Raw genomic sequence first — 14,378 nt, forward strand, 5'->3', positions numbered from 1 at the left:
AAATAATGCACGAGAGACCACCGATTCCGAAAGAGAAAAACTACCAACATTCAATTCCTCTCCCAGTTTCCGGTCAAGCTTCTTGATCTTATGAGGGACCTCAAGGTCGAAATCTAAAGAAATCACCCCGAACGTCGTTTCAAGAGCATTATATCAGGGAATTCTACGAGCAGACTTCTCCTAACCTCTCGCGAAAATGGAGTCCGAAAGAGTCATCCCTCTGCATGACTTTGATACCATGCCGGTGTACCCCAATATGGTCCTCAGTCTCATGTTGAAATACGACAAAGTCCTCGACCCACTGGTCCTGCGGGACAGTCTGATCGAGCTGGTGAGCCGTGAGGGCTGGTGTAAGCTTGGATCGAGACTGAAGCGAAATGTACCGTATTTCCCTTGCAAGCTTCCACCTACTTCATTAAGCGTGTCTTGTCAGTAATAGGATGGCTTTGTCTAACCCCAGTATCAGGAGAATGGGAGGCTGTTGTACCATGTGCCGGCAGAGTTTGACGAGAGAGGACGCCGGCGATCACGTTTTCCCACGTCCCGTACGACATGAACGTGGAAGAACACCATCTCGGCTGCAAGATCCCAAGCCACCACCCGGACAAACCTAGCGTAGTGGCGGATCCCGCCACGTTTGACCCCTTGGCGCGCCGCGCCGACGCCCCGAAGGACCTGGAGGACTTCATCAAGCGCGACTTGCCCCAGCTGGAGCTGCACGTAGTCTCGTTTCGGAACGCCACCATCGTCAGCGTTCAGCTGCCTGCATCGCTCCTGGACGGGATGAGCTTAGGTGCCCAGGGGCTCTTCCGGGGGTGGATGCTGGTCCTCCAGGGGCGCCAGGACGAGATCCCGCCCGTGTGCGGCTTCGACCAGGACCTGCTGAAGGGCCTGGGCAAAGAGCCGACGGAGAAGCACAAGTGCCACCATTTGCGCATGGGTGTTCTCTCTATGCTTTGGTGGTTGTTTAAGCGCGCATTTCAGATGCTGTGGCACAGTGAAGAAGGACGAATCGTCTGCATTCCGGGAGGGGTTTGTGCAGCAATTGCGGCAGTCCGCCTTAGACGAACTCGCCGCGCAGGCCGGAGGCAAAGGAGCGGGAGGAGCGGGAGGAGACGCAGCCAAGCCCTGGATCAGCGAAGGCGACGTGCTGGTGGCCTGGTGGACGCGCTACGCCACGCTGCACCTGCGGCACCGGCCCGACCAGACCATCAACGTGGGCAACGCGTACAACATCCGGCGCGTGCTGTCGGGCAACCTGCTGCCGGCGGGCCACGCCTACCTCTCGAACGCGTCGCTCGGCCTGTTCATGCTGCCCCAGGTGCGCGACGTCTTCGGGCGCCCACTGAGCTGGCTCGCGGCCCAGATGCGCCGCAGCATCGTCGAGACGGGTACGCGCGCCCAGATCGAGGCGCTCGTCGCCGAGGTCATGCCCGACTGGACGCGGCCCGCCACATTCCGCATGTACGGCGACCCGGGCATGCACATGGTCGTCTTCACCAACTGGACGCAGGCGCAGTTCTACCAGGTCGACCTCGCGCCGGCGGCGGCCGCGGTGGGCGACAAGAAGAAGGCTGTTGACCAGCCGGGGCAGGGGCAGCAGCAGCAGCAGCAGCAGCAGCAGCAGCCCGTCGTGCCCAGCTTCGTCAGCTACCGGATATCGAGCACGTTTTGGCCGATGCGAGACAGCTTTTGCATCATTGGGAAAGACTCCGCGGGAAGGTATTGGCTGGGTGGTGCTCTGCAGAAGGGCTTGTGGGCCAAGATTGACAGCGAGCTTCAACAAGGGAATGCCATTGGCGCTTGAGGGATCGCATCAAGCCGTTGATTTATTGGATATCATAAAGGCTGGGACAGCGCCTCGCCGCCATCCATCCATTGGGCACTGGCTGTAATAAATTTTGCCGATTGCACGTTCATTCGGTCTTGGTCCAAAGGACATATGTAGCATCTTCTCTATTCCTGGCAAGTGGGTAATCGAGAATCATCCGCCCTGCCGGTTCCCCGCTTCAGGCGATGCTAGTTCCTCCTAAACGGTTGCCAATGCCAAGATACTACTTAGTTCAATCCCAACACACAACATGTTTCTTTTTAATAATTCAGAACCGAGTATCAGAGTATGCTTATATGATTACTTCCTTCAAATCTGAAATCTGTTCTGCCACCTGGAGGAAAGCTGCATCAGCGCGCAAGAAAGTTTGCTGCTGGAATGCATGTTTCGATTGGCTTTCCTTGTCCCCGGAAACGGCTCGTCCCGGCTCCGCCAGGCAGAAAGAGGATCATATGCGCCCGCTATCCGGTCCCGTCATATCGACTTCGGATGCTCTGAGTAGTCTACCAACCGAGATCCTTGGCCAAGTGGTTGGTGTCATCTATCATGAACACCCACGAAGCCTGGCAGCACTGGCACAAGTCAACAGGACGTGTTATGTTGCGACAATGGCTTGGACACTCAGAACCATCCGCTTCCAGGTCACAAAGCGGCAGCAGTTGCGGCGCGACGTGGACAACTTTCTCCACGTCGTCAAATACATACAGGGGGGAAGACACGTACGGTCGCTCGAAGTGAGAGGCTGGTTGGAACCAACAGTCGAGGGGACGAGAAAATTCCCAGCCGCCAGAGAGAACCCTTCTTACAGGGTCATATATGCTATGGCACCACCAGGGACGTTCTCGATGAACCTATGGACACAGACTTCGGGGTGGGATGGGCCTATCGAGGTATTGCCCGAGGAAGACAAAGCCTGGGAGCCTGTCGTTGACCTCCTCAAGGCGCTCCCGCACCTCAGGGACTTTGTATTTAACAGCGAGCAAAACCAATTCCCGCCTAGTTTACTCCAAGCCCTGCAGGAGCACCATCCGGCGTGTCGACTGCACCTTCCCCACTTCCGTTTCCGCAGCCTGCGAGAGGGATCTGACAGACTCGCACGAAATGGCCATCGCCTGCTCGCCGCTATTGCACAGCCTCGGTGTCAAATGGCTGGAGCATGACTCCAAGGCAAATCAGGATTACAACCTACAGGCCGTAATGCGCCTCGTCGCGGGCCTGGCCCCGAATCTGAAGCGCGTGAATCTGACGCATTGCCGTCCCATTACCGATCCAGCGCTCTTGAGGCCGAGACGCCCCGCAGGACCCTGGAAAGGGTTTAGCCCAGGATCATGGGGTCAAAGTGCGGGTACGGCAAGGCAGGCCTCCTTGCAATCTCTCAGTCTCTGCGGCATCGAACCGATCCGAGCAGCCGACCTGGCAGAGTGGCAACAGCTTACCGCTTTTGATAAACTGACCGATCTCAACCTCGGGCCTGGTCTAACTGGAGAAGCGCTCGAATGGGCCACTCTAAATGCCTCTTTTCCCAGCTTGACGCGTTTGGACATCAAGCTCGAGAGCATCGACGTAGACGAGGACAATCCTGATTCTGAATCACCAGCATCGCCGTTCTTCGCCAATCTACACCCCCTCGAGTCGCTGCGGCTATATGGCCACATTGACACCGGAACGATCGGCAGCATCCTGCTGCAGCATGGCCCAACCCTGCGAAAGTTAATTTTGCATCCTTTCGGGGCCTGGAGCTGGAGACCTGGCAACAGGCATCATCCGGTAGATTGTGGTCTCGACCATATCCTGCAACTGCGTGATGCCTGCCCGCTCCTTGAAAAGTTGAGCTTGCCTATCAGGCGACAGAAGGGCGGGCCCGCCGAAGTCGAGATCTACCGCGCGCTCGGCAGCATACCGAGCCTCACCCATCTTACGCTCGACCTCAACTGCTCCAACCACCATGTCGCGCTAGGCGAAGGGCCTGGGCGCCGTTCGCGGACCCCTTCAAAGACCTGCGTTTCGATAGACACCAGGACTTCCCTTGACCGCCCCGTACGCAACGGCGACGTGTGGGAGAAGCTACTTAACTGCGCCGTGGATGAGGCGCTCGCACGCGCCATCTGGGACGTCGTGGCGGAGGGCAAGGATGGCCCGGCGCTGCGCTCGCTCTACCTCCGCCCGTGCGGCGGGGCCAACTTTGGCCAGGTCGGGCTCTGGGACATCCTCATAGACGCGGTGGGGCACCTGGAACGCTGCTATATGCTGGAGCGCAGCGTGCGCGACGAAGGTGCCTTGGCTGGCCGAACTGGGCAAGTGGCGGCGGCGCCCAGGGTGGTGGAACTAAACCGAAAGGTGAGGGAGGCGCGGGACGAGCGGTCGAGGGGAGAGCAAACGCTGCTTCCTTCGCACTTGGGCGCAAGAGCACCCCGATCAGCCGCCGCCGGAGGACGACAGTCACTTAGAGGAGGTGCTGCGGAGGATGTGGCCGGCGAAAGAGGGGAGCTACGATTGGAGGGACAATTGGGAAAGCTTGCCGCTTGAACTGGGCCAGAGCTGAGTTCGCTTTACCAAGGTAAATTAAAGCATCTGACAAACATCTGCTGAGGTCTATTTTAACTTTGACTAAACGTTGTTAGGTATTCATGTCTACGTGTCTCTCGTTGTTGATGACAAGCTTGATTCTCTTTGCCCATAATGCGTCTCATTCACCTTGAATGCTCCTGTTCTCACCCCTGATACGACATCTGGCAGCCCATGACGTGTCAACTGTATCAGTTGGTCGTAAGGAGCCCTCGAAAGATCTGCACCCCTCCGACGGGGCTCTGGACGTAGCGGCGGAACTCGATCTGGGTCCCGGGGTCGCAGCGGGGCCGCCTCACTTGGCATGCGGATGGCGGCTTTGATGCGGTCCCGGATCGCGCCGCTCTGCTCGCCAGAGGGCATGGTGGACACGGACAGGGGAGTGGAGGGGTCGGTGGAAGGGTCTAGGAACTCATTTTTGAGGATGCAGCACGAGCTCGAGCTCGAATAGAACAGGAAGTGGTCGTACTTCAGGCTGATGGGAATCTCTCCGAATATGCGGACGAGCCTTTCCTTGCGGGGGTCGACCTTCGGCAGCGGCTCGACGGTTCTCCCATGGTATAATCGCGGCTGGGACCAGTCGTCAACGGCTGGGTTTTGGTCGGCGAAGTCGCCTGGCCTGTATCTGGCGCGAGCGGTTGTGTTGTCGGTGTAGGAGTAGACGGGTAGGCGGCGCGGAAACAAGGTGTTGGCGACGGCGTGGCTCTCGCTGTTGGCGTGGAATACTGGACGGAAGAGCTGCTGGTGCTCCCTGGTGAGGAGGACGCGGGAAGGCTCGCAGTCGAACACCAGGCTGCGATAACCGTATTCCTCAAATACGGCTTCCTCCCACTATAGTAGTGTTACACGCGAGTCAATCAGTCTGTCCACCGCGTTGATGCTCCGCTACCCAATCGAACAGGAGGGAGATCCGACTTTCATCGCTTTGGGGAGCCATCATGACCACGTGAGGGTTGGGTAGGGCTTTGCTTACTATTTGCAGCCGGAGCTCGTATGGCAAGTCGGGGAAACGCGAGAACTAGGCGGCGGCCGACATATTGGACATGTGTGTTCATCTGCAGCGAATGTAAAGTATGGAGCAAAGGTGGCTACATTATGTATCGGGTAGAAAGATGGGAGAATAACTCTGTATTTAGGTTCAGTAATGCGCTGGTTACTTCTGGTTGGAGAGCATGTTTAGAAAGATGGATACTTAAGGTATGTAGTAGTGACGCTCTTTTAATAGGAGTGTGGGCTTCATCGGAGAAACTTTTCGTAATGACCATACTTATGCAAAGCGGAGTCATTGCTGTCATTCGATGAAATAAAATCTGCTGGTTTTTCATTTTAGTGGTCATGACTTTCATTTGAAACCATAGAGCAAGCTATCACGCACCACGAGAGTCCCCCCTTTTAGCAATGGTCGACTCGTCGACGCTTGGGGGGAGGCGTAGCGTCGCGCCACTCGCCTCTATGAAACGGTATTTCAAAGGGACAACGGAGGAGACGATGTATTGGATAGAGGCAGAGAGACCTGTCAAATGTCAGCAGACAAAAGCCCCCTGTAGCAAGCATTACCTCTTCAGTATCCTCGACTTGCTCTTCCTGTATACGCAACAGCACGATCATTCTGATCAGGTTGCCGAGGTGGAACAGCTCCATGGCTACGCCGGCGGAGGCTTGCCGGCCTCCCTCCCCAGCAGCGGGCACCTCGGCCAGGGGCCGACCGGTGCTGGAGTCGACGGCCCGGCGGGTCTCCGCCGTGGTGGTGAGCTTGTTATTATGCATTCCGAGTACAACAACCCTTAATAGTGGTCACATCAAGGGATGATATGTCATATTGTCTCATTGCACCTAATATCCAAAACAACACGAGATAGCGTTGATCCATTCGGACTATTGCATCCACATATGAAAGTACCTGTTCCATCCAAGGCTCCAGTCTGTAACCACCTAGTAGAATATCGATTTGCCACTAAGCTGGGTCTTGCAGGAAAGACTCATTCCACCGTCCATGATTACACCAGTCCCAGTGGTGAAACTGGATCGTGGGCTGCATAGATACACGGCCGTGTCAGCAACCTCTTCCGGTCGGCAGAGACGACCCATTGGTATGCCCGAAAGGGTGATTCGGCTAGCCCGGGACTACTTCCATGGCTCGCTGGACCATCGGGGTATCAGTCCACGTTGGACATACACAATTAACTCGAATCCCATGCTCTATATTATCAATGGCTTTGAAGAGATTAGCGTGGAAATATGCTATCGGGGTGGTATATGAGAATGACGTACCTGCGGTCTTGGTAATGCCCAATACAGCATGCTTGGAGGTAGTATATTGCATCATACATGGAACCGAGATGTAGGAAGACACGGAAGCAAGGTTTACAATGACTCCGCGGCTTAGGCCTCGCTCCGGATGCTTCTGATGGACGGGCTTAGGGTCTTGCGATTTCATAGCAGCTGAGATTAGACTGGTCACGAGGAAGGTTCCGTGAACATTGACCTCAAGGAGGTGCTTAAAGTCTGAGAAATTGGCCGCTGCAATGGGGCCAAATGTTCCTCCGGGTATCTTGGGGTTGATTCGTTAGAAAAAGAAACGCGTAATCTAGTTTTGATTGAGGATAGAATTACCCCGGCACAATGTACGGAATAATCGACGCGACCGAATAGGCTGATCATGTGGGAGATAGCGCGCTTAACGGACTCCTCCTGGGCGACGTCCAAGTGAATAGCCTCGGCGCGGAACTCAGAATGGGTGGCGATGGCCTTGATTGCCTCTGCGGTCTCTTTGGCGCCGTCCAGGTTGAGATCGGCAACCAAGACGCCGCTTACCCCTTCCTCGGCCAAGGCATAGCAGCTGGCCTTACCAATGCCGCTTGCTGCAGCTCTTCGTTAGTCCAATAGAGCCCCAAGATGGTGGCAATCAACTTACCCCCGCCTGTAACGGAAAGCGTATCCAGTGACATCCATGATGGTGGTGATGGTAGCTGCGATGCTTGCTTGAATTCCTTGCTGTGTTCAGACCCCGACTGCAAGAAAGACGAAACTACCGAGCTTGCCCAAAGTGAAGAAGGGGATGAGAAGATAATGCTCGTGTCACCCGAGGAAGTGGGCAGCCTTAAATGGCTAGATGTGAAAGTTCGACTTGATAGGACCCAGTTGGTTGGTGATCAATGCGAATTTGCTCCCTTGCATACGTGGTGTAACGCTGTGTTAACCCCAACCATCCCTTACTTGGCAGACGCTAACACCTCTGTTCTAAAATAGGATGTTTGGTAACCTTTGCCAAACTAAGTGACTTCTTTGGTCGAAAACACATGTGCATATCTGCTTTCTTCATCTTCGCAGCGTTTTCGCATGCATGTGGTGGCGCTCAAACCATGTTTCAACGGTAAGTTAGATGCATAGCAAGTTACTAAGACCAGAAGCTAGATCCTGCCATGTTTCTATCGTATTAAAGAATATGTTCCAGGGCATTGGAGGCTCAGGGATATACGGGCTCGCAACCATCATGCTTTACGATCTGGTACCGCCACCTAAGTTCCCCCTTTACACCACCTTTCCGATGATACTATTTGTGACTGCACTTGTTTTGGGACCTGTTCTTGTTGGCCTCATCACTAACAGAGGTTCTTAGAGATGGGGTTTTCTATTTAAGTAAGGAATGGTTGCTATTTCATATTCAGTCCAAGGTTCTGACAAATACTCAACCTGCCCCGGTTAGAATACTCCCCACCACACTCTTCCTCGATTTAAGGTGCCAACTCGAATCAGTTGCGACCCATGAATCACGACGGGCGAAGTATTTCGGTCTTATGTAACCAGGCTAAATCGAATGCTTCTAACATTTCAAGCTATGTGTCTTCTCAATCAAGATTACTCGTTAATGAACCCTGGTATGCTGATGGCTGCTTGTCCGCGGATCCTCCCAGGGGCGGTTCAATTTCTGGTCTGCTCACATATTTCTGGTGGGTTTTATGCCGCTCTCTATTTGGTGTTCTATAGAGATCGAGATGTTCCGGGTGGAAATTTCTATACTGCTGGGCTTATATTTATCATTGCGTTTGCCCCATGGCATAGTGAGGCAGAGACGATGCCTTAGCGACGACACGGGACCAGACTGGCCATCCTGAGCCAGGTAGCTCGAAGGTATAGAGTGACCGGTACTCGGATGGAGATCATGGGTAATGTTGTGAAGTGGGCGGTCATGTTGGCTCATCATGGTCTCCTACAGATCTTCTATGGTCTAAAACTAGTCTCTAATAATAGTATTCGATTACTATATGAAATACCCATGCGGACCAACTGCCTAACATCCCCACAGTCGATGCATGCTTGACTTACAAGGTGCATGTGGCTTAGGCGTTGCCTAGACCAAGAAACCAATAAGAAGAGTGGCAGTATGATCCCAATCCCTGTTCACCTTGCATATATAGGTTGTAGCCGCCCACCTAGCCCGCTTTTATATACCTTAGACCACCCCATCTTTTGCTGGCTGCCAACCCTCCTCGTCTCTCATTACCCCCTTATCACTTTGATCACAGAGACTAGTCACCACCGCCTCTACTACGGAGGAGTAGAGAAGCCCCCCGACATCATCCAATCAGCTGCGAAGTAATGGCATCCAACTCGGAAGACAAAGCAACGACAGCTCCTCAAGGTATGCCATTCCCCAAAGCACCCTCCCGTGCCGAGCCCTGACGGTCCCAATGGTCTGATTGATTGATTTGCGTTTGACAGGCCGGGCCGCCCCGGATTACTCACGTCGACGGCCCTGATCAGAAACCAAGCGTCTTGTTGGATCACGTCTTGCTGTTTCATATGGTATACATACCGTGGGTGGCCTACAATATTTACTGCAAAATGGATGGCTGGGGCAGTATCGACTGGACAGACGCGTTCATGCTTTTGCTTGCGCCTCCAGCGGCGGCCATGTTGGCCTCAGTTGGGCCCAAGATTATATATCAGGATATCAACAGGTTACGGGAATTGAACTTGGTTAGCTATTGGCAAACACGTAGACATTTAATACTTGTCCAAGAGAAAGGAATCATCATGTTGGGCCAGAAGATAGTGTGCCTAGGTAAGCGGAGACGACGGCGGCGTGTCTTGGACCAAGAGGGCCGAGGACGCCTTCTCTTGCAGCATGGGAGCCGAGGTCCGACACATCGGCACGTGGAACGGCAGCCCCGTCTTCGTGTACGGGCTGATGAAGAGGTCCAACGATGACTTCAGTCGCAGCGAGCACGGCCACAAAGTCTTCGGCATACGCCGTGCCGGGCTTCGGCCGGGACTGCCACTTCGCATGGAAGGAGTCCGCGATCTCCATGATGACGCTCGAGGGCGCATTGGAGGCGGATGGTACGTGCAACACCGACTTCCTGGATGAGGACAAGCTGTGGGTCCCGGACCATGACGGTCTGCAGAAATCATGAGAGAAAGGAATTCCATTTTGTCGGAAGACAAGAACAATATCTAATGTTTTGTTTCTTTTGCTTTAATTCAATGCCGAGGCAACCCAGCTGGAGCTACCGTCCCACAAAGACCAGAACAGGTAGAACAAATGATTATCCCTTATTACCCGTGATACCGTAATTTGCACAATTAATGTGAGTTGCCAGCTCGATTGGAAGATTTGCTGCAATAGGCGAATCGAACAAGACAAGCTTAAACGACAAGTTGGAAGAAAAGAGACGAGGTGAAGCATATCTTCTTATTAGGAAACGATGGCATGCACTAACCACGATGAATTGAGCAGACTGAATTACTATGCTGACGCTGACCGCTTCGTTACTCGGGCATATAAGGGTTTGCTCAGGTGACCACACTTCACACCTGTGGAGTTGCAAGTAGGAAATTCGGAGGCAAAGTAGCTGGCAGTAGGACAGCTGTCTGGCAATTGGAAGATCGGAAAAAGCATAGCTGAGTTCATATTGAAGCTGGACCAAAATGTGAACCTGACCTGGCGAGATTGTGAGCAGACCGTGTTGCAGCCTCTTGCGCTCTTTCCTTCATGTTTGGGACAATTGAATTTAACGTGATAGTAGGCAACCTCCACTTAAGTAACAAACGAACCACCACTTCGTTCCTTGTTTGGCCCTTAACCAATCTATCTTTGCCACACACATCACAGTCAACGTAGTCACATGCTTTTATTTATGGTCTACTTTCCTCGCCAGTCATGCCTTTCTTCCCAGATCTTGATTTCTCTCGCCGAGGCAGACCCAGAACAACACACAGACAAGACAACCGTCATGTCATCGTGGCCGCCCAACACTTTCCTCAGTTCTCCCATCTTCCCAAAGAGATCCAGTTCATGATCGTGAGTCCAACCCGAGCCTGCCCGGCCCCCCCCTCCCCGAAAAGACCTCACAAGACCAATGTAGATCGATACCTACGAACCACACCTGTACGTGTAGTGGAAACTTGCTGTCATCGAGGAGAATAAGGGCCGAATACTATGCCTCCACAAGGATACCAACCGTATCATTGCAACCATCTCTAATCTGCTGGGACCTTCCCAGTATTCCGCACCACCAAGGAAAGCCGAAGCATCGCCACCATGGTCTACTCTACCCTGATCGCCATTGTTGAAACCCACTGTGATGCCATGGTGGTGAAACCTCGCATGGATCAATGCGAAGCACTTGGTATGATCCGCATCAGTTGGGAGCACGACATCTTCATGCTAGGGTTTGGGTTTCACCACATACCAAGTTCACAAGGTCCCTGGATCTTTAGCAGGTTCGCATCGGCGGAATTATCGGACAGCGACTTCAAGAAAATAATTAACGAATGTGATTGAGTATCAGACTCACCAATCGCCACCGGGTCCATCATCAACAAAGTTCGACAACAACCAATTCCCCAACGTTGATGCATACTATCACTGTGAAAAAATCAAGGGAAATATTGCTGTCTGGTATGCGCTAGGAGCTTTCGACAGGTTACGAGGCAGCTCTGCCAGTCGCATTGCCTCTTCCCCTGTCAGATTCACAGATTGGATAGTTGGCCCTACGAGCCTCAAAAGCTCGCAAGATCCGCAAGAAGAGCCTTGAGCAAATCATGACGGGCAGGTGAGGGGTGAGGCTGGAGTTTGAATTTGGACGTTAGTCGAGACATCTACTCAGCCATGCCATGTGCATAAACGGTCAATCGGATAGATTACTCAGCCAAGATGTATCTGGCCATAGGGCTAATAATGAACAGTGGACCGATTGAGCATTGTTTCTAAAATGGCAATTAAAGTCGAGTGTACGTGGTGTGAACATCAATTACGACATTTCATGTAAACTCAAGTGGTACACCATCACCCGCCAAAACCACTGTAAATCAACTGGCCGCAAACCATGTAATCCAAACCCACGCCCCGACCTCTTTCTTTCCATTTTTCAAAAGCCATTAGGTACGTATTCTACCTACCTTATCCAACCTAGACCAAGACCTCCAGGGCCGCGACCCCGAGGCCGACGAGCCCAGCCGCACCACCAAGTCCATTCAGTCCCCCCACAACGCCTATAGTCGCCGCTGCGGCCTTCGAACTCAGGGCGGTGCTGGTGGTCGGCAGCGTCGTCGATCCCGTCGTAGAGACGACGGTCTTGGTGCTGATACTGGTCGTGGTACTGGTTGCGGTGGTTGTGCTATCGGCAGAAACAACCGCACCGCTCATGGCGGACGCGAGGGCCAGAGCCAGGGTGGCAGTGGTGGGTACGGCGACCATTTTGAGTTGAATATTCTTGTGGCTTTCGATGACAGTAGGTAAATATGTGACGGCAAGGTTTGTGGATGGTTTTAAGATTAGGGGTTTTTGGTTCTTCCAAACACGGTTGTAGGAGTAACAGGATCTTTGCGAACTCAGTAGCTTGCACGTCAAAACTTTGCTTTTCCTCGTGTTTCCAAAGGAGAAGCTTTCACTGGGCGAGGGTGAAGCTTAAATAGACAGATGACTGGCTGTTCCGGAAGAAAAGGGGAAACGTGTTGGGTGGATATGTTTTAATGGGTTCGATCGAAAGCAAACTATTGTTTTTTTGGTCAGGGTGCTCGCCTTGCTTGCTTCTCGTTTCTGCGAGACGGGCGGGCAGTAAAGTTAATATGAGCACTTTTCCGGATCCAGACCTCCTCACTTTGCTGGAATCGGCCCCAGGTATCTGTTTCAGAGGAGAGTAACACGCGTGGTACCCTCTAGCATTGTGTGGCCGTGAGGTTGGAGGGGCTGGAGGTGCTACAAAACATCATGACCAATCAGAATATATAAACAAGCAGTTGTATCAAGCGGTGAACGGTCTCATATCTGGTTTCTAAGCTCAATAAGCCACAGCTGGTAGCACGAGTGTAGCGAACACCACATGGAGTCTACGTTCTTCCTCGGGAACAAGCAAATCCAATCCACCCTCGTATGTTGGCCGAAATACCGTCCCGTAATCATAGTGCTACATGTCCTCCAAAGAGTTATCTGTTTGCAGGCGGCTGGCATGATTGCAAGTTCACACAGCTCCATGCAAAATTAGCTGGATGCCTCCGGCCTTGGGTCTGAGTTCGATTTTGTCGCTTGTTGGTTCGCCAACCAGGCCTCCGCGCCATGGTAGTCGCAGTTGTACTTCATAAACTGCGCGGGGTCCAGTGTGACCGTGTTGGACGCCTTGCTGTCGGTCGCCGGCCTAGCCTGCTGACGGGAATACAGCTGGATGAGACTAGCGCGCTCGTACCGCGCCGCGACCACCGACCGCAGCGCTGACGTGATCTCGGTGACACTCGGGCGACGGCTGCCGCCGACATGCTGTCTGAAAAAGGCCTGCAGCGCCTCGGCATCCTCCATGCTCTGCGAGGCCCCCTGCCCTGCGTCGGCAGCATGGCGTGCGCCGCGTCGCCCACGAGGATGGCGCGGCCTCGGGTCCACGCCGGCAGCGGGTCAATGTCGCGCAGCTGCCACAGCGCGATGTCGGGCGCGCGCGCGAAGATGGCCCGCAGCCAGTCGGGGAAGTCGGCGTAGCTTGCCATCAGCTTCTGGCGCGAGCCCGTCTCGACCCAGGACACGGTCGATGACGCCTCGTTCATCTTCTCGTCGGGCACGAGCGCCACCACGCCGAAGACTCGGCCGCCGCGGCCGGGGCCCATGACGACGCGCTTGTCGTGGCCCATGACCATGGTGGTCGAGCCTTCGCGACTGGAGCGGCTGGTGTCGATCAGCTTTTCGGGTAGGTCGAGGCCTTGGAGGTTCTCGATCGGGATCAGTAGGCGGTAGGCGGAGATGCCGGTGGGTATGGCGCTGCGCTCCTCGCCCAGCACGGCGGTTCGGATCGCGGAATGGATGCCGTCGGCACCTATGATCAAGTCTGCATCGAGCGTCTCGCCGCTCTGTAACGTTACCGTCCCTGCGTCGGGATCGCAGCTGGCCACAGCGCTCGCCGTCCTCACTACCGCGGGCTCTCCTGGTAAGTCGGGGCTCGTCGCCGCGTCAAGCAGGCCCTGGTGCAAGTCCTGTCGGTGGTAGAGCATCCGGTCGGCACCAAACATCTCGGTCTCGAGCCGCATATCGCGCACCATCTTGCCCTCTGGGTTGAAGATGCGGAACGCGCGGTCGGGCATCGGCTCGGCCTGCTCGAGGAACTTGTCGATGCCCCATTTCGAGACGATCTTAGTGGCATTGGGCTGCAGCGATATGAGGGCGCCGACTTCGCCGAGCATGCGCGAGCGCTCGAGGACCGTGATTTGACGGTTCGGGGCCCTGAGAGCAATTGCCTAGAGCTGGTTGTTAAGTGGGGGTTGCTTTTCCCACAGCGCAGCAATGAACGCAGGGGAAACAGGCGAGCTAACCGTTGCGAGACCAGCAATGCCTCCACCCGCTATGATGATTCGAAAGTCTTCGGTGACACTCCCCATCTTGTCGTCTTATTCTGGGCAATGGGCAATTCTTAGGTCAATCGCAATTACTACGCACGTAATTCCTGCATTTGATAGCATCCATTTCAAACATCGTTCAATGTTGCAACTTCATTTCATC

The 14,378-nt window shown here is 54.1% G+C and overlaps 8 protein-coding genes across 8 annotated transcripts; 5 read left to right on the top strand and 3 right to left on the bottom strand.

Annotated features, from left to right (window-relative positions):
* Positions 1-196: 196 nt before the first annotated feature.
* Positions 197-1,807, top strand: PG994_002679 (uncharacterized protein; the record flags this gene model as incomplete). Its single annotated transcript, XM_066854088.1, has 3 exons — positions 197-384; positions 516-940; positions 999-1,807. The coding sequence occupies 3 exons, from the start codon at positions 197-199 to the stop codon at positions 1,805-1,807; spliced, it is 1,422 nt and encodes a 473-aa protein (XP_066719943.1).
* Positions 1,808-2,439: 632 nt separating this feature from the next.
* On the top strand, positions 2,440-4,357 carry PG994_002680 (uncharacterized protein; the record flags this gene model as incomplete). The annotated part of the gene is made up of 2 exons (XM_066854089.1): positions 2,440-2,796; positions 2,843-4,357. 2 exons carry the CDS (start codon positions 2,440-2,442, stop codon positions 4,355-4,357), a joined length of 1,872 nt encoding a protein of 623 aa, XP_066719944.1.
* Positions 4,358-4,462: 105 nt separating this feature from the next.
* On the bottom strand, positions 4,463-5,333 carry PG994_002681 (uncharacterized protein; the record flags this gene model as incomplete). Its single annotated transcript, XM_066854090.1, has 2 exons — positions 4,463-5,227; positions 5,286-5,333. 2 exons carry the CDS (start codon positions 5,331-5,333, stop codon positions 4,463-4,465), a joined length of 813 nt encoding a protein of 270 aa, XP_066719945.1.
* A 461-nt stretch (positions 5,334-5,794) lies between these two features.
* On the top strand, positions 5,795-6,184 carry PG994_002682 (uncharacterized protein; the record flags this gene model as incomplete). The annotated part of the gene is made up of 1 exon (XM_066854091.1): positions 5,795-6,184. One exon carries the CDS (start codon positions 5,795-5,797, stop codon positions 6,182-6,184), a length of 390 nt encoding a protein of 129 aa, XP_066719946.1.
* A 325-nt stretch (positions 6,185-6,509) lies between these two features.
* On the bottom strand, positions 6,510-7,348 carry PG994_002683 (uncharacterized protein; the record flags this gene model as incomplete). Its single annotated transcript, XM_066854092.1, has 3 exons — positions 6,510-6,947; positions 7,010-7,265; positions 7,311-7,348. The coding sequence occupies 3 exons, from the start codon at positions 7,346-7,348 to the stop codon at positions 6,510-6,512; spliced, it is 732 nt and encodes a 243-aa protein (XP_066719947.1).
* A 2,255-nt stretch (positions 7,349-9,603) lies between these two features.
* PG994_002684 (uncharacterized protein) lies at positions 9,604-9,813 on the top strand (the record flags this gene model as incomplete). The annotated part of the gene is made up of 1 exon (XM_066854093.1): positions 9,604-9,813. The coding sequence occupies one exon, from the start codon at positions 9,604-9,606 to the stop codon at positions 9,811-9,813; it is 210 nt and encodes a 69-aa protein (XP_066719948.1).
* Positions 9,814-10,559: 746 nt separating this feature from the next.
* Positions 10,560-12,312, top strand: PG994_002685 (uncharacterized protein; the record flags this gene model as incomplete). The annotated part of the gene is made up of 5 exons (XM_066854094.1): positions 10,560-10,700; positions 10,798-10,861; positions 10,903-11,028; positions 11,815-12,136; positions 12,240-12,312. The coding sequence occupies 5 exons, from the start codon at positions 10,560-10,562 to the stop codon at positions 12,310-12,312; spliced, it is 726 nt and encodes a 241-aa protein (XP_066719949.1).
* A 569-nt stretch (positions 12,313-12,881) lies between these two features.
* On the bottom strand, positions 12,882-14,257 carry PG994_002686 (uncharacterized protein; the record flags this gene model as incomplete). The annotated part of the gene is made up of 3 exons (XM_066854095.1): positions 12,882-13,196; positions 13,250-14,116; positions 14,192-14,257. The coding sequence occupies 3 exons, from the start codon at positions 14,255-14,257 to the stop codon at positions 12,882-12,884; spliced, it is 1,248 nt and encodes a 415-aa protein (XP_066719950.1).
* Between the last annotated feature and the right edge of the window lie 121 nt (positions 14,258-14,378).

The sequence above is a fragment of the Apiospora phragmitis genome (assembly GCF_038363925.1).
Source record: "Apiospora phragmitis strain CBS 135458 chromosome Unknown utg000003l:1.0-2676785.0:1.0-2680665.0, whole genome shotgun sequence".
Lineage (NCBI taxonomy): Eukaryota > Fungi > Ascomycota > Sordariomycetes > Amphisphaeriales > Apiosporaceae > Apiospora > Apiospora phragmitis.